General features: G+C 37.0%; 1 protein-coding gene across 3 annotated transcripts in view; it reads right to left on the reverse strand.

Moving 5' to 3' along the window:
* The window catches only part of TESK2 (testis associated actin remodelling kinase 2), a 131082-nt gene that overhangs the window by 50259 nt on the left and 56563 nt on the right, over positions 1–24260 (reverse strand). For all 3 annotated transcript variants that reach the window (XM_015066854.3, XM_053213299.1, XM_053213306.1), the window contains one exon: positions 16166–16287. In XM_015066854.3, coding sequence (XP_014922340.1) covers positions 16166–16287 — 122 coding nt within the window. The remainder of the gene's footprint in view (positions 1–16165; positions 16288–24260) is intronic.

Raw genomic sequence — 24260 nt, forward strand, 5'->3', positions numbered from 1 at the left:
AATCAGTTGAGCATCTGACTCTCAATTTCAGCTCGGGTCATGGTCCCAGGGATCAAGCAAGCCTCACATCGGGCTCCTTGCTGAGTTTGGAGCCTGCTTGAGATTCTGTCTCTTTCTCACTGTGCCCCTCTCCCCTGCTTAGGCTCACTCACTCTCTCTCTCTCTCTCTCAAGAAAAAAAAAAAAAAAAAAAGATTCTCTCTCTCTCTCTGTCTCCCCAAAACAAAAACAAAACCCTGCCAATCTGTAAACCAATGAAAATCTAACTGGTTTGCTTTATAAGACTTTCTACTGTCAGCTTTGAGCAAAAAGCAACATCCGTGTTAGGAGTTCTTCTGATCTGTACTGGTCTTTGCAGAAAAATGTCTGGTTCTGAAGTTATGGTAAAAACAATTAAGAGGTTTGAAATAAACCTATAATAGAATAGTAAAATGTGAGCATGATTTTCATATTAAAATGCTTTCTAAAAGGCCTACATTGGAAACCTACTGATACTGGTTTACTTTTTTTTTTTAAGTTTTTCCAGAAATTTGATATATTTTTATCTGATTTCCCTCCCATAATTGAAGGAAAGGCTCTGCGACATACTCCACCGGATTCCACTAAGCTTTAATATGTGGCATTAAATGAACTGCTTTGCATTTTACTCCCAAATAAAGCAAAGATACCATCACTCTCTTAGACCAGAAAAAATTACCAGTAACCAAAAAGGAGAAGAAAGGGCAATGGCTCAGATCTCAAGTCCCAAAAGAGCTATGAATCTAGACCCATAAAAAAAGCAGTAATATCTCTGGGTAAGGCTTAGTGCAGTTCAAACGTGCTTTAGAGGTATTACATCATGGAAAACTGGTTGTGCTAGGTTCTAGCTTTGAGAACTCAAAGAAAACTCAGCTGAACAGACATTAACCACTAATGTCTCACTTCAAGTGACATTAAACAGAGCTGGTTCAGTCTGGCTTTCTCTTTTCTGTCCACGATTTTTATAGTCAGATTTTAAGATAGGTAAAGGCAAATAAACATTGCTCAATATTCACTAGATCATGTCAATAGCACTACATATAATAACAAGAGGACCAATAAAGTTTATGGTCTAATCTTACTGGGTTTTTTTTTAGTGAAACAATACAAGTACTTAAAAAGTTAATATAAGATCTGCTTACTTACAAATAGTAAACCAGTTCAATAAACACAAAAACATCCTAGATTTTTTTTTCATTTTTTTTCTTCAATATATGAAATTTATTGTCAAATTGGTTTCCATATAACACCCAGTGCTCATCCCAAAATGTGCCCTCCTCAATACCCATCACCCACCCTCCCCTCCCTCCCACCCCCCATCAACCCTCAGTTTGTTCTCAGTTTTTAAAAGTCTCTTATGCTTTGGCTCTCTCCCACTCTAACCTCTTTTTTTTTTCCTTCCCCTCCCCCATGGGTTTCTGTTAAGTTTCTCAGAATCCACATAAGAGTGAAAACATATGGTATCTGTCTTTCTCTGGATGGCTTATTTCACTTAGCATCACACTCTCCAGTTCCATCCACGTTGCTACAAAGGGCCATATTTCATTCTTTCTCATTGCCACGTAGTACTCCATTGTGTATATAAACCACAATTTCTTTATCCATTCATCAGTTGATGGACATTTAGGCTCTTTCCATCATTTGGCTATTGTTGAGAGTGCTGCTATAAACATTGGGGTACAAGTGCCCCTATGCATCAGTACTCCTGTATCCCTTGGGTAAATTCCTAGCAGTGCTATTGCTGGGTCATAGGGTAGATCTATTTTTAATTTCCTGAGGAACCTCCACACTGTTTTCCAGAGTGGCTGCAGCAATTTGCATTCCCACCAACAGTACAAGAGGGTTCCCGTTTCTCCACATCCTCTCCAGCATCTATAGTCTCCTGATTTGTTCATTTTGGCCACTCTGACTGGCGTGAGGTGATATCTGAGTGTGGTTTTGATTTGTATTTCCGTGATAAGGAGCGACGTTGAGCATCTTTTCATGTGCCTGTTGGCCATCCGGATGTCTTCTTTAGAGAAGTGTCTATTCATGAAAAACATCCTAGATTTCCGAGAGAAAAACAAACATTCTCCATCTTGATTAACAACTGAAAGTAAACTTGAGACTGAGAATTAAACTCATTCTGTAACTATTTTTTCACAGAAAATTTTAAACCACACTACTCACAACTGCCATGCAAACAGCAAAATACCAAATCTCCTGGCAAAGGTAGAAATATTAATACATATACAAGCAGTGACCTCAAATGTTCCCCAAATGTTTTTTAATCCAGGAAGTTCGGACAAGAACTAATAATATCCACAAACCCAAGTATCTATATTGTCTCCTCACAAAATGAGAATGCTTCTTCATCCTTCCCAAACTTATTCTTTATTCTAAGATTACTCATAAACTCACATCCAAATAGCAAAATATAAACACACATTTCAATTTATGTGAGTATACTTCTGAAACAGCTCTCTCACATGATTTATGTCTTCCCCCTCTCCCAAAGTAGAAGAAATATACAGAGGAGAAAGAGAATAATTCAATCTAAAAAGCAAGAAAATTAGTATGTGCAAGCTTTGTACTCTTCTACAGATAAACAGAACCCTTAAATTTTTTTTTTACTACCTATCACATATATACTAAGCACAGTGACAGGCAAAGGTGACTAAGTGGGTGCTAGAGAAATAAACATGATGGTACCTACTTCAAGGAGTTCACAGACAAATAATGATAATGATGTATTCTAAGTGCTTTACAGGTATTACCTCATTTAATACTTATGAAAACATTATGTTACAGGTACTATTATGATCTCCATTTTACAGATAAGAAAACGGAGGAGAGATTAAGTGGCTTGCCCAATATCACACAACTTGCAAATGGCAGAGTCAGGGCTGGATTCTTAACTCTTAAGCTTTATGTTCTATAGCCTCAATAAATGACACTTCAGATGATTATGACTATAGTAGTAACAATAATAGAATAATTATAGTTAACATTTAGTGCCTTGCACTGTGTTAAGTTCTTTATCTCATTTAATTCTCCCGTCCACCTGGTATAGTAGTACTATCATTACTCTTTATAGATGAGAAAACTGAGGTTACAGAGGTTAATTTGCCAAAGGTCCCCTATCTACTAAGAGACACAACCATACTGAACCTCTCCTCTGAATTCCAGACTTTATCCAACTGTTAATTTTTAAATTTGTTTTTATTTTATTTTAGAGAGAGAGAAAGAGAGAGCAAGAGGGGGAGAGGGGCAGAGGGGGAGAGAGGATTTTAAGTAGGCTTCATGAACAGCACAGAGCATGATGAGGGAATTTGATCCCATGACCCTGGGATCATGACCTGAGACGAAATTAAGAGTCCTAGGCTCAGCCAACTTGAGCCACCCCAGCTACCAATTTGATAACTTCTGATGTCATATCCCCAAAACTGTTCCCCATGCAGTCTTCACCAGTGTAGTTACTGGCAATTAAATTCTCCCAGTTATTCAAGTCAAAAGCCTAAGAGTCATCCTTGACTCCTTCCCCTGTGCTAATATCCCAATCCATTAGGAAGTCCCATTGTCTCTACTTTAAAAAATATCCAGGGGCGCCTGGATGGCTCAGTTGGTTAAGTGTCTGACTCTTGGTTTTGGCTCAGGTCATGATCTCATAGTCCATGGGTTCCAGCCTTGTGTTGGGCTCTGTGATAACTGCTTGGGTTTCTCTCTTTCCCTCTCTCTCTGCCCTTCCCCAGCTTGATCTCTGGGTCTCTCAAAATAAATAAATAAACTTCAAATATATATATATATATATATATATATATATATATATATATATCCACAAATAATCAGAATCCAACTATTTCTCTCCACCTTCATTGTTACCACAGTCAAAGCCACCATCAGCTCTCTCTAGATTACTGCAATAGTCTTCTAACTTAATTTTCATCAGTTACATACTTAGATAGCTTAAAATAAGCATATAATGAAAAATAACAGTCCCCTGGCCTCCCCATACCACCAGTGAATCCTATTCCCCAGAGGGAACCACTCTCCCCTCTTTCAGCTGTTTCTTCTGTTTACCATCATAGCTCTAGCTATCTACTGATTATACTGCTATTTCTTACCTTCTACTGACTTTCCAGAATGGAGGCTGAGGATTCAGCCCTCTTAAATTACTTCCCTTTCAATATTTGCATAAGACAATCTTGGGTTCCCAAAGCAATCTACAGTTTTAATGCAATCCCTATCAAAATACAGCATTTTTCACAGAACAATAATCCCAAAATTTGTGTGGAACCACAAAAGACCCCAAATAGCCAAAGCAATCTTTTTTTTTTTTATGTTTATTGATTTTTGATGGGGGGGGGGGGGCGGCAGAGTGTGAGTGGGGGAGGGGCAGAGAGAGAGGGAGACACAGAATTCGAAGCAGGCTCCAGGCTCTGAGCTGTTAGCACAGAGCCCGATGTGGGGCTCGAACTCACAAGTTGTGAGATCATGACCTGAGCTAAAGTCAGTCGCCCAACCAACTGTACCACCCAGGTGCCCCATCAAAGCAATCTTAAAAAAGAAAAAGAAAAAGAAAAAAAACCAAAGGTATCACAATTGCAGATTTCAAGTTATACTACAAAGCTGCAGTAATCAAAACAGTATTGGACTGGCACAAAAATAGACACATAGATCAATGAAACAGAATAGAAAGCCTAGAAATAAATCTACGATTATCTGGTCAATTAATCTTTTTTTTAAGTACTTATGCATGAGAATTTTTAAGTTTGTTTGTTTATTTATTTATTTATTTGTTTGTTTGTTTATTTTGAGAGAGAGAGAGAAAACAAGGGAGGGGCAGAGAGAGAATCTCAAGCAAGCTCCACACTGTCAGTGTGGAGCCTGACATGGGGCTTGAACCTATGAACCGTGAGATCATGACCTGAGCTGAAATCAAGAGTCGAATGCTTAACCAACTGAGCCACCCAAGCACTCCTGGTCAATCAATCCTTGACAAAGGACGCAAGAATATGCAACGTGAAAAAGACAGTCTCGGGGTGCCTGGGTGGCTCAGTTGGTTAAGCATCCCACTTCAGCTCAGGTCATGATCTCCCAGTTCATGGGTTCAAGCCCCACATTGGGCTTTGTGCTAATAGCTCAGAGCCTGGTGCCTGCTTCAGATTCTGTGTCTCCTTCTCTCTCTGCCTTCCCCAGCACACATACTCTCTCTTTCTCAAAAATAAATAAACATTGGGGCACCTGGGTGGCTCAGTCAGTTAAGTGTCAGACTTCAGCTGAGGTCATGATCTCACAGTTCGTGGGTTTGAGCCCTGCATCAGGGTCTGTGCTGACAGCATGCAGCCTAGAGCTTGCTTTGATTCTGTGTCTCCCTCTCTCTCTGCCCTTACCCCACCCATGGTCTCTCTTTCTCTCTCAAAAATAAATAAACATTTAAAAAATTTTTAAAAAAGAAATAAACATTAAAAAAAAAAAGAAAAAAAGTCTCTTCAACAAATGGTGTTGGGAAAACTGGGGAGCTACAAACAAAAGAATGAAACCAGACCACTTTCTTATACCATACACAAAAATAAACTCAAGATGGAGATGTGAGGCCAGAAACCATAAAAATCCTAGAAAAGAACACAGGCAGTAATTTCTCTGACATCAGCTATAGCAACACTTTTCTGTTTTTTGTTTTTTGTTTTTTTTTTTAAGCAACACTTTTCTAGATCTGTCTCCTGAGGCAAGGGAAACAAAAGCAAAAATAAACTATTGGGACTACATCAAAATAAAAAGCTTCTTCACAGCAAAGGAAATAATCAACAAAACTAAAAGACTAGCTACTGAATGGGAGAAGATATTTGCAGTTGATATATCCAATAAGTGGTTAATATCCAAAATCTGTAAAAAACTTATAAACTCAACACCAAAAAATAAATGATCCAATTAAAAATGGGCAGAAGACACGAACAGACATTTCTCCAAGGACAACATACAGATGACCAACAGACAAAAGAAAAGATACTCAACATCACTCATGACCAGGGAAATGCAAATCAAAACACAATGAGATATCACCTTACTTCTGTCAGAATGGCTAAAATCAAAAACACAAAAAACAAGTGTTGACAAGGATGTGGAGAAAAAGGAACCCTTGTGCACTGTTGGTAGGAATGCAAACTGGTGCAGCCACTGTGGATGGTATGGAGGTAGAACTACCATGTGATCCAGTAATTACACTACTGGGTATTTACCCAAAGAATACAAAATCACTAATTCAAAAAGATACATGCACCCCCTATGTTTATGGTGGCATTATTTACAATAGCCAAAATATGGAAGCAACCTAAGTGTCTATTGACAGATAAATAGATAAAAAAGATACTATATATCTATACAATGGAATATTACTCAGCCACAAAAAGAATGCAGTCTTTGGGGCGCCTGGGTGGCGCAGTCGGTTAAGCGTCCGACTTCAGCCAGGTCACGATCTCACAGTCCGTGAGTTCGAGCCCCGCGTCAGGCTCTGGGCTGATGGCTCAGAGCCTGGAGCCTGTTTCCGATTCTGTGTCTCCCTCTCTCTCTGCCCCTCCCCCGTTCATGCTCTGTCTCTCTCTGTCCCAAAAATAAATAAACGTTGAAAAAAAAAATTAAAAAAAAAAAAAAAAGAATGCAATCTTGCCATTTGCAACAGCATGGATGGATCTAGAAGGTATAATCCTAAGGAAATAAGTCCAAGAAAGACAAATACCGTATGATTTCACTCAAGGAATTTAAGAGACAAAACAAATGAACAAAGAAAAAAAAGACAAACCAAAAAACAGACCCTTAACTATAGATAACAAACTGATGATTACCAGAAGGGAGGTGGGGGGATGGGTGAAATAGGTGATGGGGATTAAAGAGTACATATATCATGATGAGCACTGAATAATGTATAGAATCAATCACTGAATCACTATTATTGTACACCTGAAACTAATATAACACTGTACGTTAACTATACTGGAATTTAAAAAAAAGAAAAGAAAATATGTTTACCACAGACAGTTCAGTTGAAAAGATTTAAAAGATACTAAAATAAACATTAATGACAATTTTAAAAAAGAGAAAAAAGAAAAAGAAAGGCATAAGATCTAGAAAGAAATGGGTAGAAAGATGATAGCAAGTCCCAAGGTGCCTGCTGGGCAACAGTCTAGAGAATAAGCAACACAAACTGGAGCAGAAGAATCAAGAGCTCCAGGAGAAATGTTGGGGGAAGGAGGTTTGATGAAAGAATTTTTAGATTTCCAGATGTGTTTGGCAGAGTGGAAATTCATATTCAGAAAAATTTTTTACAATTTTGGGAGCATCTGGGTGGCTTAGTCAGTTAAGCATCCAACTTCAGCTCAGGTCATGATCTCATGGTTTGTGAGACCTCCACATTGAGCTCTCTGCTGTCATCACAGAGCCTGCTTCAGATCTTCTGTCCCTCTCTCTGCCCATCCCCCACTTGTACTCTCTCAAAGATAAACATTAAAAAAAAAATGAAACAAGTTGAGCACTTACTTGCCTTTAAAAAAAGAAGAAGAAGAAGAATTCTACAATTCTGTACAAAGCTTTGGTAAGAATTTGTGGTATATAATAACTAAGCAAATGAAAAATTAGGCTAAACACAAAAATATTGTACAAGAAATAAAATGTAATTATAATACATTACTTGGCCTGGTAGTGATTATATTCAATCATTATAATATACATGCTGAGCTTTGATTTATTTCTCAAGTTTTTAATTTTAATTCCAGTATAGTTAACACACGGTATTATATACGTTTCAGGTGTACAACTACTTGATGGTTTGAAAGAGGGTATAAGGGAAAGATATTAAAGATGACTCCTAGGTTTTTTCGTCTAAGTAATAATGGTAGTAACAACAAGTCCATTTGCTGAGATGGGAGAGGTCTAGACAGGAAAAAATAGGGATGGGGTAAAAAAATAATCAATAGTGGTCCATATAGGGGTGCCTGGATGATTCAGTCAGTAGAGCATGTGACCCTTGATCTCGGGGTTGTGAGTTCAGGCTCCATGCTGGGTGTAGAGATTGCTTAAAAAATAGTGGTCTATAATAGGTGTTCAATAAATGGTAGCCACTGTTTACATTAAAAATCATCTTCTACTATATCTCAATTATATCTCAATAAAAATAAATTTTTAAAAAATCATCCTTTTGGGGTTGTACTACTTGATTGTCCACAGACAATGGCATAAATATTACTGAAGATTATTCCATATTTTATTTTACAGAATTGTTCTAGTTATATTGAATTAGAACTTACACACAGTACTAAGTCATTAAACCTTCTACCTTGACACAAAGAAGAGAAAAAAATGTTAAGCCTCCTTTTCAACATGCTAGTGTTATAAAATTTGCTTTGAGGGCTATATTGAGACCCTTTCACCTAGTTACTCACTAGAATTACAGGATAATTGTATAATTTATAATTCTGATAAAATCAGAAAGATCTACTTTAAGCCAGTATTATTTGAGAGGGGATGGGGGAAAGAAAGAGAGCATGAGCATGTGCACACATGGGAGGGGCAGAGAGAGAGGGAGGGAGAGAATCCCAAGCATGCTCTGTGCTGTTGTGGAAGCCCAACTAGGGGCTCAATCCCACAAACTGTGAGATCATGATCTGAGCTGAAATCATGAGTCAGGGGCTGAAGTGATTGAGCCACCCATGTGTCTCTAATGCAGCTTTTTAAATGTTTCCAATTTATTCTGGAGCACACACGTGCATATACACACAGACACGTACACAGACACACAGGTGCATATACACCTGAGATAAAACATTCTTTAAACCTGATCATTTACAAATTATTCAACATTGGGGCACTTGGGTGGCTCAGTTGGTTAAGCATCCGACTTTGGCTCAAGTCATGATCTCTCAGTTTGTGAGTTTGAGCCCAGTATCAGGCTCTGTGCTGACAGCTCACAGCCTGAAGCCTGCTTCAGATTCTGTGTGTGTGTGTCTCTCTCTCTGTCCCTCCTCTCTCTCTCTCAAAAATAAACATTAAAGAAAAAAAAAACAATTAAGAAAACCAAATTATTCAACATTAATCGAACATGGATTTCTTTTTTTTAATTAAAATAATTTTTTATTTTAGATAGAGAGCAAGCAGAGGAGAGGGGCAGTGGAAGAGAGACAGAATTTCAAGCAGTCTCCATGCTCAGTGCAGAGCCCAATGTGGGGCTTCATCCCAAGACCCTGTTACCATGACCCCACCTGAAATGAAGAATCGGATGCTCAACTGATTGAGCCACCTAGGTATCCCTCAATGTGGATTTCTAACCACTGATCTGGTCCATTCCCCTAATTTAATGAAAGAAAAAAACCAAAGCCTAGAGGTCAAGTATCTTGTCCAAGAGAATACTATTAGGAAATCATGGAGTTGTGTTAAGTACCTATGACAAATAGTGGAAGATAAGGCTAGAAAAAATAGATTAGACCTTAACTGTCAGTCTAAAGGATTTTCAACCCAATTCTGAAATAAAAGGTTTATAAGAAATAAGTTATACAATTAGAGCTGTGTATCAGGAATAGAGAAGGGGGGTCAAAAAGATAGGGAAAATAATTCACTCCAGGAAAAATTCAAGAGGCCTGAAATGACAAATATATAAAGGAAAGAACAGATGCAAAAGTCTTTGAAGATCTAGAATCAAGAGCATATTAGCTTCTGGTTAGAAGCAATGAATAAAAGGAATAAGTAAAGATGACTTTGGGATTTTCAGAATGGGTAACTGGAAAGACAGCTATCTTAATAACTGAGACTGGAAAAATATCCTGCCATATTCTCACAGGATTAGCTGATACTTATCTGTTTCCTAGATGTAAAGTTTACTTCCCAAGGAGACTGGGAGATAACAGTGTTCTATTTCCCTGTATTCACCATGATATTGCCTAGCACAGGTCTGGACTGAATAGTTCCAAGTAAATATTTGGTGAATTAAAAGCATATTCTCCATTTTAACAAAATGATAACCACATTGCTACAAGTGGCTTTTGAAGAGGAGCTAAAACAATTCTGAACAAAAATTAGTAGACAGAAAAATAAATTCAGAATGTAGCCTAAAAAAAGGAAGCATGAGAATATAAATAAGGCATCTAAAAGAAATTCTAAATTTCTCGTGGCATGAAGAATAACAAAGAGGTATGAAAACAAATCTTGGTACAGGTCCTCAGAAAGACCACTGGGGAATGGAAGTTAGCAGGACATGGAATTGGGTTACAGATCTTGAGCATAAGACTTCCTGGCATAAACAACCTTATTCACAAGAGGCCCAAACAATCAGTCCATGCAGTCAACAAAGTACTTTATTGTTCCTTGTTCTAACTGATAACTTAGAGCAACTGATGATAAAAGAGCCAATCTTAACTGTGGCCATGTATTAAAAAAAAAAAACACATATACACAAACAAAATATACACACCTACTGCCTCTATGACTTAGCAGGCATTCTTTTCCTTCCAACTAGAAATCTTAGGAGTGAGAAAGATAAAAGGAAAAAGAGGAAGTAGGGAGGCTGGGGTCAAGAAAAAGAGAAAAAAAGCTGCAAAAGTTCAGCTCACTCACTCCTGCTGGGCACAAAATAGCTGTGCCAGCACAGGACCAAGGCATGCCCAGAGGATTAGATGCCAACCATCTGGCAGGTCATACAGATACCGTCTTTTTCAAGTAGACTTTCCAAATCACTAATGCAGTGATTTCTGACCTCTTCTTTGATTTCAAGCAGGAGACCCTTTCTTCAAAATTCTTATACACATGTTTAACATAAAACAGATAAAAAAGTGAAGCTGCCCTGGCTGGATGAAACATCGGAGGGAACCAAAAGCCTCCTCTGCTCATCAGTCTCCCCCCGGGGGTCAACCTCTAAGGAGGCAGGTCTGCGAAAAACCTAGGGTTCTGAGAGATGGATTTTTCCCAATTTAAATCTAATAATCTCAATTTGAGGGAAAACCTTGGTTCATAATTCTGCCTCAGCTTCTGCATCTATAAAGGAGAGCTTGTTAAGCGTCACAGCTTGAAAACAGCCTAAAACCCTTATTAACAAATAGTTACAAAACATTTAAATTACAAGCACTTGGATGGCTCAGTTGGTTAAGTATCGACTTCAGCTCAGGTCATGATCTCACGTTTCGTGAGTTTGAGCCCCGAGTTGGGTTCTGTGCTGACAGCTCAGAGCCTGGAGCCTGCTTTGGATTCTGTGTCTTCAGCTCTCCCTGCCCCTCTCCCACGCACACTCTCCTTCTCTCTCTCAAAAATAAATAAACATTAAAATTTTTAAATTATAAAAACAAAGTATTAATAGTAAATTTCTAAGACAACTAGAAAAGCATCTAAGAAATAAAAATTCTAAGTATTTTGAGAATGACACACAGTCATGCTTAGTTTGATATTTAAGGTAACCTAAGGAAGTATAATAGATGCTTCTATTGCTATAGTTAGTGTTCCTCCTAATAACAAAAGTCAAGAAGACCCTGCTTCCTCTAGGCCACTGGTAAGATAATTTCTTTTTGTTGTATTCAAAATATATAATAAAAGTGAAAGCACAAAAACATGAAAGATATAAACAACCAGAAGCTTCTTTTTAAAAGTAATCTACAAGAGCACCTGGGTGGTTCAGTAAGTTAAGCATCTGACTTCAGCTCAGGTCACGATCTCATGGTTTCTGTGTCCAAGTCCGTATTGGGCTCTGTGTTGACAGCTCAGAGCCTGGAGCCTACTTTGGATTCTGTGTCTCCCTCTCTCTGTGTCCCTCCCCCACTCGTGCTCTGTCTCTCTCTCTCTCTCTCTCTCTCAAAAATAAAATAAACATTAAAAAAATTTTTTTAATATTCTACTTCCAGGGACATCTGAGTGGCTCAGTCAGATAAGCACTAGCTCAGCTCATGAGATGGAGCCCCACATCAGGCTCTGCACTGACAGCCTGCTTGGGATCCTCTCTATCTCTCTCTTCCCCTCCCCCACTATCTCTCTTTCTCTTTCAAAATAAATAAATAAAACTTAAAAAAAAAAAAATAAATCTATTTCCAGGCTTTTAATGACAATATATTTGAAACAGATGGCTTATACAGAACAAAAAGAGTCATCATCAAGAGTGCAAAACCTCTATGGTTAACAATAATTATAATAATTTTCATGTATTTTATACTTTCTTTGGATTATAACGGATGCAAAGGCTTTTATAAAGTATCTCATTTGTGGCCTACTGCCAAATCAAGAAGAAGTTAACATTATCTTTTATATATTAGAAAACTTAGCTGAGTGCAAAGAATATTATTACTTGTTGAAAGTTAAAAGGAAGGGGTGTGTCATTCCTGCACAATGGAACCAAAATGAGATAGGCTAAGTAAGAAAGATCAAGGGGACATCTGAATAGGAATAGTATCACTGGTCTCATCACACATTTCTAGGCTGGAACATATATATTAAGCAAAACAAGAGTAAAGATCTAGGTGGATTCTAGCCCAGTATTTTGCAGTACAGTAGCCAGTAGCTTCATGTAGTAATTTAAATCAAATTAAAAAAATTCAGTTCTTTGTTTGCACTAGCCACATTTCATACAATGCTCTTTAGGCACATGTGGCTATTGGAAAGCACAGATAAAGAACATTTCCACCACTGCAGAAAGTTCTATTCAACAGCATTACTCTAGGAAAAAACCTTTGAACGTATTAAAACCAGCAGCACTCAATAAATGTTTGGTGAATGAATGAATGATAAGCAACAGGCTTCAATGGGCCATTAAAAAAACAAAAAACAAAAAACTAGGGGCACCTAGTTCGAACCTGAGTTCGAACTCTGCATGGGGTGAGCTGGAGCCCCGCTTTGGGATTTCGAGATTCTCTTTCTCTCTCTCTCTCTGTCTCTCTCTCTCTCTCAGCCCCTTGTGGGATTCTCTCTCATTGCCCCTCGCTCACTCGCACTCTCTCTCTCTCTCAAAAACAATAATAAGGGCGCCTGGGTGGCGCAGTCGGTTAAGCGCCCGACTTCAGCCAGGTCACGATCTCGCGGTCCGTGAGTTCGAGCCCCATGTTGGGCTCTGGGCTGATGGCTCAGAGCCTGGAGCCTGTTTCTGATTCTGTGTCTCCCTCTCTCTCTGCCCCTCCCCCGTTCATGCTCTGTCTCTCTCTGTCCCAAAAATAAATAAACGTTGAAAAAAAAATTTTTAAAAACAATAATAATAATAAAAACTAGCCAGAGAAAAAGAAACTAAGAATAGCAGCTAACATTTACCGGGCACTTAACACAAGCCAGATACTCTTCTAGGTGGTTTATATGCACTAATTTAATTAACCCTCAAACAACTTCATGATATATTTACTGTCATTACTCTCATTTTATAGATGGGAAAACTAATACTTGGACAGGTTAAGTAACTTTCCCAAGATCCAGGATTTGAATCCAGTCAGCCAGATCTAGAATCTAGAAACTTCATTTTTAATCATACTATACTATGCTATTTCTATTATATAACAACTGTATTTTAAGTTTTTGCTGTGCTAGAATAAAATTTATTTAATGTCATTCTTCCCATGCATTCACCAGTCAAGTTTACATAAAGAAAATAAGAAAAGGAGTGAAATAAAAGACTGGCAAAAAATATACCAAATGTTAATAATAGTTTGATCCCTACACACTGAGATGAAGAGCAATTTTTATTTTCTTGTTTTGCTGTTTTCTAAATGTTCCATAGTGATGATGTATCACTTCTATAAAAATGAAAAACAATAAAAATATTATTTTCTTTTTAATGTTTAATTTTGAGAGAGAGAGACAACATGTGCAAGGCAGAAAAGGGGCAGAGACAGAGAAACAGAAGATCCGAAGCAGGCTCTGTGCTAACAGCTGAGAGCCCAATACAAGGCTCGAACTCATGAGCTATGAGATCATGACCTGAGCCAAAGTCAGATGTTTAACCAACTGAGCCACCCAGCCACCCCTAAAAATATTTTTAAGCAAGATGAAAATATGATCAGCTTAAAATCAAGACTTATACAATCTCACTCTCAAACATTATATAGGCCCCCTAACTGATCTCTTGGCCATGAGTCTCCCTAACACTAAACCATTCTGAATTTGCCATCAGTTACCTCTGCCATGTTAGTCCATGCTCAGAATCCAATACACAGAGGATAAAACATACTGTTTTTGGCTTTATGCAAGCCATTCTTGATTATTTTTATTACATTTCCACCTTTATCTACCAATAGTATTCTGTCAAATCATCAATTCTTCTACGAGAAGAATGGTAGAAAGAGCCCAGGCCTCAGAGTCACAGACCTTGGCCAACACATCATCTCTTACCCTCAGTCCCTTTAATAGTGATTAGTTGTAAAGATTAAATCTTTAAATAGGTAAAGTATCCAGCATACAAGCCTTCAATAAATGGTGGCTTTCTTACTATTGTTATTAACCAAATGGGTTTTTATTCACTAACTCCTCAAAAAGCTTTGCACTTTTACCTCTGTGTTTTATTACTGCTTTGCTTCTATTTTCTGAGTTCCTTCCCGATCTTCTAAAAATCCTTTTAAAATTCAAGTTCCAGTCCCAGTCAACCTCCTCCAAAAAGGCTTCCCTCACTCTGCCAAGCTAATATGATCTCTCACTCCTTTGAACTTCTATAGCACGTAGAGTTTATTCTATGCAAGTGGTGGGGTCCTAGATGATTTTATTAGTTCTCTTTTCATATATGTAAGTCCTACATTCCCAGTTAGAGTCAAACTCTTTCCTACTAGCAGGCATTCCATTTTATATATGTCTTTATACTTTTCTGGTGTCTCACAAATCACCAGGCTTATACTACATGCTCAAAAAAAATATGTTAATCAGATTTGTGCATTGGGAAGAAAGTCATCATAATAAAAATACTGGCTGAACATTTTTGTAGTAGACTAGGAAGCCAACAATTCTATATAAAGGTAGAAAGTTTAAAGTAAACAGTATAATCCAATTCCATAATATACTATCACTGACCAAACATGTAAGTCATACTTAAGCTGTATGATTCCTTTCCAGTCCAATGTAAATATTAGCAATAAATGACCCTAAGTAAACAGCACTTTTAACTTCTTAAAGTGTCTTACACATAAACTCTATTAAATATATATTGACTCAAATTGTCTTATTTGATTTCATTCGGAAATACACTCACCTCACTAAAAATAATCAAGATAATTTGAGTGAGAAAGATTCAGATACTGATTACTAGAAAGTGAGGATCATATAACCTTATTTTATATAATATGAATTCTCCTGTAAAAAGGTAAACTATTGGGGTGCCTGGGTGGCTCAGTCAGTTAAGCAATTGACTCTTGATTTCTGCTCAGGTCATGATCTCATGGTTCGTGGGATCATGTCTTCTGCCAGGCTCTATGCTGGCAGTGTAGAGCCTACTTGGGATTCTCTCTCCCTCTCTCCCTGCTCCTCCCCTACTTGCACTCTCTGTCCCTCTCTCAAAACAAACATTAAAAAAAAAAAAAAAAAAAAGTAAAAAAGGTAAACTATGTCTTCTCCAGTGATACAAGTTAAGGGTAGATAGCCTAGGGGCACCCTTTTATTTTCATTCACTGATTTAATTATGATATCTCATAAAGCAATTAAGAAAATTAAATAACAACAAAAAGAGAAAAATCTTTTCTTCTTGATAAATTACTAATTTAGTGGGGCACCTGGGTGGCTCAGTCAGTTAAGCATTTGACTCTTGATTTCGCCCAGGTCATGATCTCACAGTTGGTGAGACTGAGCTCAGTGTCAGCCTCTGAACTGATAGCACAGAGCCTGCTTGGGATTCTCTGTCTCCCTCTCTCTGCCCCTGTTTGCACTCTCTCTCTCTCAAAATAAATAAATAAACTTAAAAATTTTTTAATTACTAATTTAGCAATAGTAAACAATTGTTCTAGTGAGCTGCTTTTAAGAATAAAGCAATTTGAGAGACAGAAGGAAGTTGCTTTATTAAATGCAGTTACAGAAAATTAATTCTCAATAGGTAGAAAAATACCTATAGCACAGCTAAATCCTAGCAAGACAGATTCAGCACAAAATTCTGAATCCCTTTTTACAGCTATTAATGCTATTCTAACAAGCCTCCAATAATGTCCCAGCTTTCTCACTAATCCTCAAAAGAAAGGAAAAGCCATTACCTAAGGATGTTGGGATGGGAGAGTCTATTCATAAGCTGAACTTCTTTCAGCATGTTTGCCCGGTTACTGCTCAATGTGTTCATCTTAAGAGCCATCACCTGGCCAGAAGCTCGATGGCGCACCTAGAAAATAAAATAGAGCAAGAGAAGGGTTCAAGGACAGCAGTTAAATATGAGGTCAAAGTCTCCACATGTAAACATGCCAAGATGTTTTAGTGCCAGTTTAGATAAAATAGATATACTTCAGGATGTTCTCCTGTAAACTGATCACATTAGGGTCTCACTTCCATTAATGAAGATGGATTTATTCCATCAAAGAGCAAAACTGTTTCACATTAAGCTGGCCAGAAAAACATTGTTAATAACACCTCAAGAAATGGCAGCTTTTTTTAATACCTTAGAAAAAAATGGGGGAAATTTATTAGGCTAGTTCCTTATGGTCAATATTGCTGAGTCTTAGGACACTAACAGGAAAAAGTCCCCTTTGTGGAATTTTAAGTGTGCACAGAAAAGATATATGCATAAGCCTTATATAACACTTAAGGAACTATAAAACTATCTTTATAGGACACTAAAGCCACATCCTCAAAATCTCCCCCAAGCAGCATGTGTGTGTGCATCTGTGTGTGTGTGTGTGTGTGTGTGTGTGTGTGTACGCACACATAAATATATATGAAAAAAAGCATTCATGTTAAATATAGAAAGAAGTCAGTGGACCTTTTAGGGATAATATAGTGGGCCAACCCAAAGTACCTTATAATCACATAAACATACTCAAGTCAGATACAAAAAAACATGGGTCACGCCATTCGCACTATTACCCGTACACACAGAGGAAAGTCTACTTCTGAAACATTTATTCTCTACAGAATTCAATATATTTTGCATGTAAAACTATTGTTTTATAATTTCAATGCACACTCCACAGTTTCCAATAACTGTAATACTTTACTCACAAGAAAATTAACTATGTTTTTACCCTCTAAATGTCTCAGTAGTAGCAAAAGGAGACTACCAGAGAAAATATTTTGTCTTACCCAAAAGAAACTCAATTATTTACTGAAATGTGTTTTTCCTACTGAGAAATTATGAATGAGGCAGTAGAAAAATTACCAAGTACCAAGGACCTCCTTACTCTCTGGTTAAAAAAAAACATTTCAGATCTGGCACAACAGAGACTTGCTATGCAAAAATGTCATCGTCCTATGGGCTTTGAGTATTCTTTTAGTATATTGTAATTGACCAAGTGGAAGTTTCAGGAGAAAATATGACAACCTACTTAACTCTTCAATCTACAGAAATTCCTTGAAATGACAACAGCCCCAGAATTTCAGCATATCTATTAATACAGGACAGACATAACATTTTATCTTAAGAGTTCAAAGAAACAATGTTTCAGATCAGCCAGACATAAGGGAAAGAGGAAGCAAAACACTCAGAGCCACAGGGACCCTGGTTAGAAAAACTGAGGCAGAACACTGGCTGTCTCTCCCCTCTTCTAGATCTCTTAGTGAGATTTGGAACCCAACTCTCTTCCTAGTGCATCAATGATTCTGTTGTCATGTACCTCGTGATTGAAGAAAGAGAAGTGACTTTCCTTTTCAGATCCTGCATGGATAAGTTAAAAGAAACGTTTATATACAAAGAACACACTGACAGTATTTTTCCAACTCTATTTACAGAAGACATCTGTGTTTTAATAAGGGCTCTCCATTCTGAAAGCTATTCTTCTTTTTTCATCATCTGAAAACTATCACTCGGAAATTTTAACAAAATGTGAGCTTTTAAGAAAGTTCAATATTAAAACAATGTGAAATTCAAGGATCAACAATCTGTATTTCAAACTAATCAGAAAAAATCCTATTTCCTTAAAAAAGTGAACAAGATGATGAACATGTTCATAACTCATTGCATTCTATCTTTCATCTGCATAAAATACTTTCTTCTAGCACCTCAAATTCTACTTACCTTTCAAGACCACACCCAAATGTTCCCTCCTGCCTGACTCTCTGGGAATCATTTATTTGTGGTTTCCATCTTTATGCCGCCTCAGAACAACATTCATAACACCAGTATACCACTCATCACATGGTTCTGTACATAAATATCTCCTCACCAGTCTATAAAGCATCTTGATACCAGGATCTATACTGTATCCATCCTTGTCTTGCAGTGCCTGGAAGGCCTGGCACATCATAAGGGCACAGTGAAAACAATGGCAACAACAGTTAAGTGAAACTTCTAATATACTTTCTATATATTATCTAAGGGCCAGTGAATCATTTATTCAGGTGAATTATTTGGGCAGAAGTGAGCCAGGAGTAATTTTTTTTTGAGGGGGGCAGGGGTTGGGGGGAAGATTCAAATGGAAAAGAAATATAAAATTTGGTAAAATTTTTTGGGGTTTACCATCTAGAAAGGGACAAATAATAAGCTATATGGAGAGTCAGAGAAGAAAGACAATGAAGAATAAAACACAGCACACAAAGTATTTATATAAATGTTGAAATGTTGACAGAATGAGCACTTAGGCAAAAACTTCATGGAACTTCAGTGAAACCTCAAAAGATTAATAGACATTGATAGATTTTTAAAATACAGATTACAGTTGATAAAGGAAGAAAAAAGTATCATTTAAATATAGAGGTCCACAAAAGATGGGGTACCTGCCTAAATGTAGGAGGATCTTCATTCCAAGTTTCCAAAACTACAAAAATTAATTACCCTTCAAATAGACTTAGATTTTCAGAGTTAAAAGAAGGTGTTTTTTTGCTTAAGTTTGTCCTCTACAGATAGATCATGGTTACTATTAATAAGAATATTCCTAAGAGAGTGACATCTTTAACTACCTTGGAAAATAAATGTTAAAATGGTTGCTGCTAAGGGAGAGAAATGGGAGGGATAGGTAAAATAGGTAAAGGGGATTAAGAGGTACAAAATTCCAGTTATAAAATAAATGCATCAGTGATGAAAATCACAGCACACGGAATATAGTAAATGATATTGTAATAACATTGTATGGTGACAGATGGCAACTATACTTATTGTGGTGAGCATTTCATAATGTATATAATTGTCAAATCATTATGTTGTACACCTGAAACTAATATAATGTCAACTATATTTCTATCAAAAATTTATTTTTTAATGTTTTTTAACTTATTTTTATGTTTTTTAATTTATTTTGAGAGAGACAGAAACAGAGTATGAGTAGGGGAAGGTCAGAGAGAGAGGGAGACACAGAATCTGAAGAAGGCTCCAGGCTTTGAGCTGTCAGCCCAGAGCCCGAGGCGGGGCTCGAACTCGTGTACCACAAGATCATGACCTGAGCCCAAATCAGATGCTTAACCGACTGAAACACCCAGGAGCCCTCTATCAAAAATTTAAAAATAAAAGTATTATTATAAAAGGTAAGACCTCAAAAAATTAAAAATAAAATTGCCACATGATCCAGCAGTTCTACTTCTGGGTATGTACCCAAAAGAACTGAAAGCAGAGTTTCAATTTGCACACCCATGTTCATGGCAGCATTATTCACAATAGCCAAGACGTATATGCAACACAGGTGCTCACTGACAGAGGAATAGATAAAACAAAATAGTATACATAGAATGGAATATTATTATTTAGCCTTAAAAAGAAAGGAAATTCTGACACATGCTATAATACAGATGAACCTTGAAGTTATTATGCTAAGTGAAATAACCCAGTCACAAAAAGATAAATACCATATGTTTCCACTTACTTGAGGTACTTAGGGTAGTTAAATTTATACAAACATAATGTAGAATGGTGGTTGCCAGAGGCTAGGGGAAGGGGAGGGATTTGGAGTTGTATGCTGGGTATAGAGTTTCAGTTCTGCAAGATGAAGAGTTCTGGAGACTGGTAGCGCAACCATGTGAACTGAATTATACACTTAAGTATGATTAAGATGGTAAATCTTGTATGTACTTTACCATAATTATAAATAAATGAAGAGAGGGAGGGAAGAAAAGCAAGAAAAAAGAGAGAGGGAGAAAGAAGATAACAGAAGAGAAAATCGGTACTTCTCCTTGACTTTTAAATTCATCTGATGCTACCACAGGATCTTCAAATCTACTTTCTAAAGAAGAGCATAGCAGAGTGGTGAAGGGCTCCAGGTCAGGAAATGAGCAGACTGAATACAACGTTTTAATACTTACATGATTAGAATGACTTCTCTGTGAAGACTTCTACTGTAAAATGAAGAGAACAATAGTCTCTATCTCCTAGCACGATTATGGAGGACAAAATAGTGTTATGTTAGATAAATGAGATAATGGATGCAAACTAACACAGAGGTTGGCCCAATAAGCATTCAATAAATAGGTATTATTTTTAATAAAAATAAGAAAGTATAGGGGCGTCTGGGTGGCTCAGTCAGTTAAGCGTCCAATTTGGGCTCAGGTCATGATCTTAGTGATTTTGAGCCCCATACCAGGCTCTGTGCTGACAGCTCGGAGCCTGGAGTCTGGTTTGGATTCTGTGTCTCCTGCTCTCTCTGCCCCTCCCTTGCTCACACTCTGTCTCTGTCTCTCTCAAGAATAAATAAACATTAAAAATATATTTAAAAAAATAAACTATATGCTCATAAGAATTTAGCATATCAGGTGAATTTGACATAACACAGAAAATACAATTATAATTTTAAGTGAAAAACAGTAGTATATATAATTGCTGTATAATACCCCCAAGATTACTTATATACTACAAAGGGAAAAATATGTCTTTACAATGGAGAGATCTGCTGGTTAGCACCTTAACCAAGGAGTTGGTCACATTTAGCATTACCAAAAGTGAAACACCTGGCATTGTCAACTTTCTGATGTGATGTAATATACATACTGAAATGTTTAAGTCAAATCTAATCATAAGAAAACAATTAGACACATCCAGAATATCTAAAAGACAACTAGATAATACTCTCCAAACAAAATGTGGGGGAATATTCTAGATTAAGTGACATTAACAGACATAACCCCTGAAATGAAATGTATGAAACCTTGATTTGATTCTGGGTTCAAAAAAGCTGTAAAAAACTTTTTGTTGGGGCCCCTGGCTGACTCAGTTGGTAGAGGATGTGACTCTTGATCTCAGGGTCATGAGTTCAAGCTCCATGTTGGGCGTAGAGCTTACTTAATTAAAAAAAAACAAAAAACAGCCACCTTTGCTGGCAAATAAGAAAACTTTTAATAGGAACTGTATATGAAATTATTTTTCTGAATTAAGGTTAATTGCCTCAGTTATAAATAATGATACTATGGCCTCGTAGAAGAACGCATTCTTAGAAGATATATACTAAAATATTTATATTAAAGTGTCATGATATCTGCAATTTGCTTTCAAGTGTTGTAAAAAAAAAAAAAAAATACCAATGGGGCACCTGGTTGGCTCAGTTAGTAGTACAGCATGTAACTCTTGATCTCAGGATTGTAAGTTCAAGTCCCATGTTGGGTGTAGAGATGACTTTAAAAAATAAAATAGAATCTTAAAAAAATACAGATAGATAAAGCAATGTAGCAAAACATTAGCTGGCAAATCCAGGTGAAGGGACTATAGGGGTTTTATACTATTCTTTCCATTTTCTATAGATTTTTATTTTTTTAATTAAAAAAATTTTTTTAATGTTTTATTTATTTTTGAGAGAGAGAGACAAAGCGTGAATGGGGGAGGGGCAGAGAGAGAGGGAGACACAGAACCCAAAGCAGGCTCCAGGCTCTGAGCTGTCAGCACAGAGCCCGATGCAGGGCTCAAACCCGTGAACCATGATATCATGACCTGAGCCAAAGTCGGATGCCCAACCGACTAAGCCACACAGGCACTCCCAATTTTCTATAGATTTTTAAAGCTTCCAAAAGTTGGAAGAAACAAGTAAAAAATTTATCTTATTTTCTCCCATAAATTTAGCATTAAGAAATAAAGAACAGTTTTTTAATCACAGAAAAAAAAATCCTGCATATGATATATGCCCAAGCCTATGCTAAAACAAAAAGTGGAAGTAAGTTTATCAAATGTTAATAGTGACTGTCACTGGTGGTAGAACTAATATCAATGATTTATTTTCTTTTACTTTTCTTCATTTTCCAATTCTTTCACAGTATATTTGACTAAAATTTCTAATAGAAAATATAACTTTTCAACTTCAATTTATATTAATTTTTACCTAAATAATACATGCATATATTTTCTTTGTAACACATTAAAAGAATATAAATAAAAATAAATAAGTCCCTTTGATTATCCAATCCATTAAATGCAATCTTCTGTGTTCATTCCAAGTAGTTATTGTCTCAAGCTTGATGAGTACCCCTCTAGGCCTTTAAAAAATGCACTGACAACACTCCCTCAATACATACACAGACACACAGATACACACACATTAGGAAACTGAGAGAGCATGGCATCTAACTGCAGACAAAATTAAAGTTTTATAGAACAGAGGCTTATATTCACATGTTCAGAAGTCCAAGTACCCTGCAGGTTTTAAAGATGTTTCAGTAATATACCAAAACAAACAAAAAAGCACAGATACAATCAATAACAATACTAAGTCACCAGAAATGTCTGTGTACATAAGAGTTTCTCTACCAGCATGGTAGTATTCTAATGAGTAACCCCCATCATCCCACAGTTCTTCTGGATAAAGTATGAACAATGGGAAAATTAAAGGAAGAGGCCAACCAGAAGAAAGAGAACTATATAAAGGGTGAGCAGAAAAATTGAGAACTGCTACTTAGAATGAATGATCACAGACACCAAGAAAACATTCAGTGGCATTAGGCAGGCAACTATCAAGAACACAGTTTCTCCCCTTGATCAAAGATTCAGACCCTAAAACTAATACCTGAGTTGAAGATAATTTCCAGATCTGCAAACAAGAGTTACATATCACAAACAAAAGTCCAGTCAAGTGTGTACATGCAGGCTGGAAGTGACCGATTACCTTTCATTAGTCTTTTCAGGTACAAATAGTAACAAATAGTATCATCCTCTATGCAAGGCACTGTGCTGGATGTTGAGAAGCCTATAGATCAACACTAGGCATCAGCTTGTCAGGTCTTCCAGTAATCCATGCCCCCAAATCACAAAGTTATCTTGTTGCTCTCCAGTTTAAAATTCTTCAATGGCTCACTGATACTTAAGGAATAAAGTCCAAACTCCTTAGCAAAACTAAATTCATCTACTGCTCCCTGTCTATCCCCGTGCCCACTCCTCCCCCATCTTTATCTATTATATATTTATATTTGTAATTCTTACAAATGCATCACAATCTCATACTTCCTTGCCTTGACATATACTATTCTCCTTGCCTTGATGCAATCCTCACCTCCTGAGCCCAATACCAATCTCCCTACTAAATTTGTTTCAATTATTCAAGATATAGAAACACCACTTTCCCTGGGAAAAATCTCTTTACTTCAAGAAAAACTGGATGCTCCATTCTGTGTTTTCTTACTACTCTACCCTTAATTATCTGTATTACAGAATTTGCATTACATAATTTGCATATTGTATTACAGAATTTGCATATTGCATTTGTATGTTGGTAGTCTACCTATCTTCTATATGTCTAAGAGCAGTTTGGGTTCAAGATGGCAACATAGGAAGATCCTGAACTCATCTCCTTCTATGGACACATAGAATCTACAACTACAGGGGCGCCTGGGTGGCTCAGTTGGTTACACTTCCGACTTCCACTCAGGTAATGATCTCACGGTTCATGGGTTCGAGCCCCGCGACAGGATCTGTGTTGATGGTCCAGAGCCTGAGGCCAGCTTCAGATTCTGTGTCTCCGTCTCTCTCTGCCCTCCCCCACCCACGCACTCTCTCTCTCTCAAATATAAATAAACATTTTTAAAAATCAGATTAAAAAAGAGATTAAAAAATCTACAACTACATATGAATAATTTCCCATATGCTTCAAGCCAAGAACTTGCCCCGTTCATTTTTCTATCCCTGAAAGGGTAGTTCAGCTTTCTTCCACACCCCACATACACACCTTCTGACATGTAGGACTTATTTTTATATGGGCAATCTAGATTTTTGTCAAAAATCATACAAAGGTAAGCAGGAAAGAG

Source organism: Acinonyx jubatus, chromosome C1 (assembly GCF_027475565.1).
Source record: "Acinonyx jubatus isolate Ajub_Pintada_27869175 chromosome C1, VMU_Ajub_asm_v1.0, whole genome shotgun sequence".
NCBI classification, from domain to species: Eukaryota; Metazoa; Chordata; class Mammalia; order Carnivora; family Felidae; genus Acinonyx; species Acinonyx jubatus.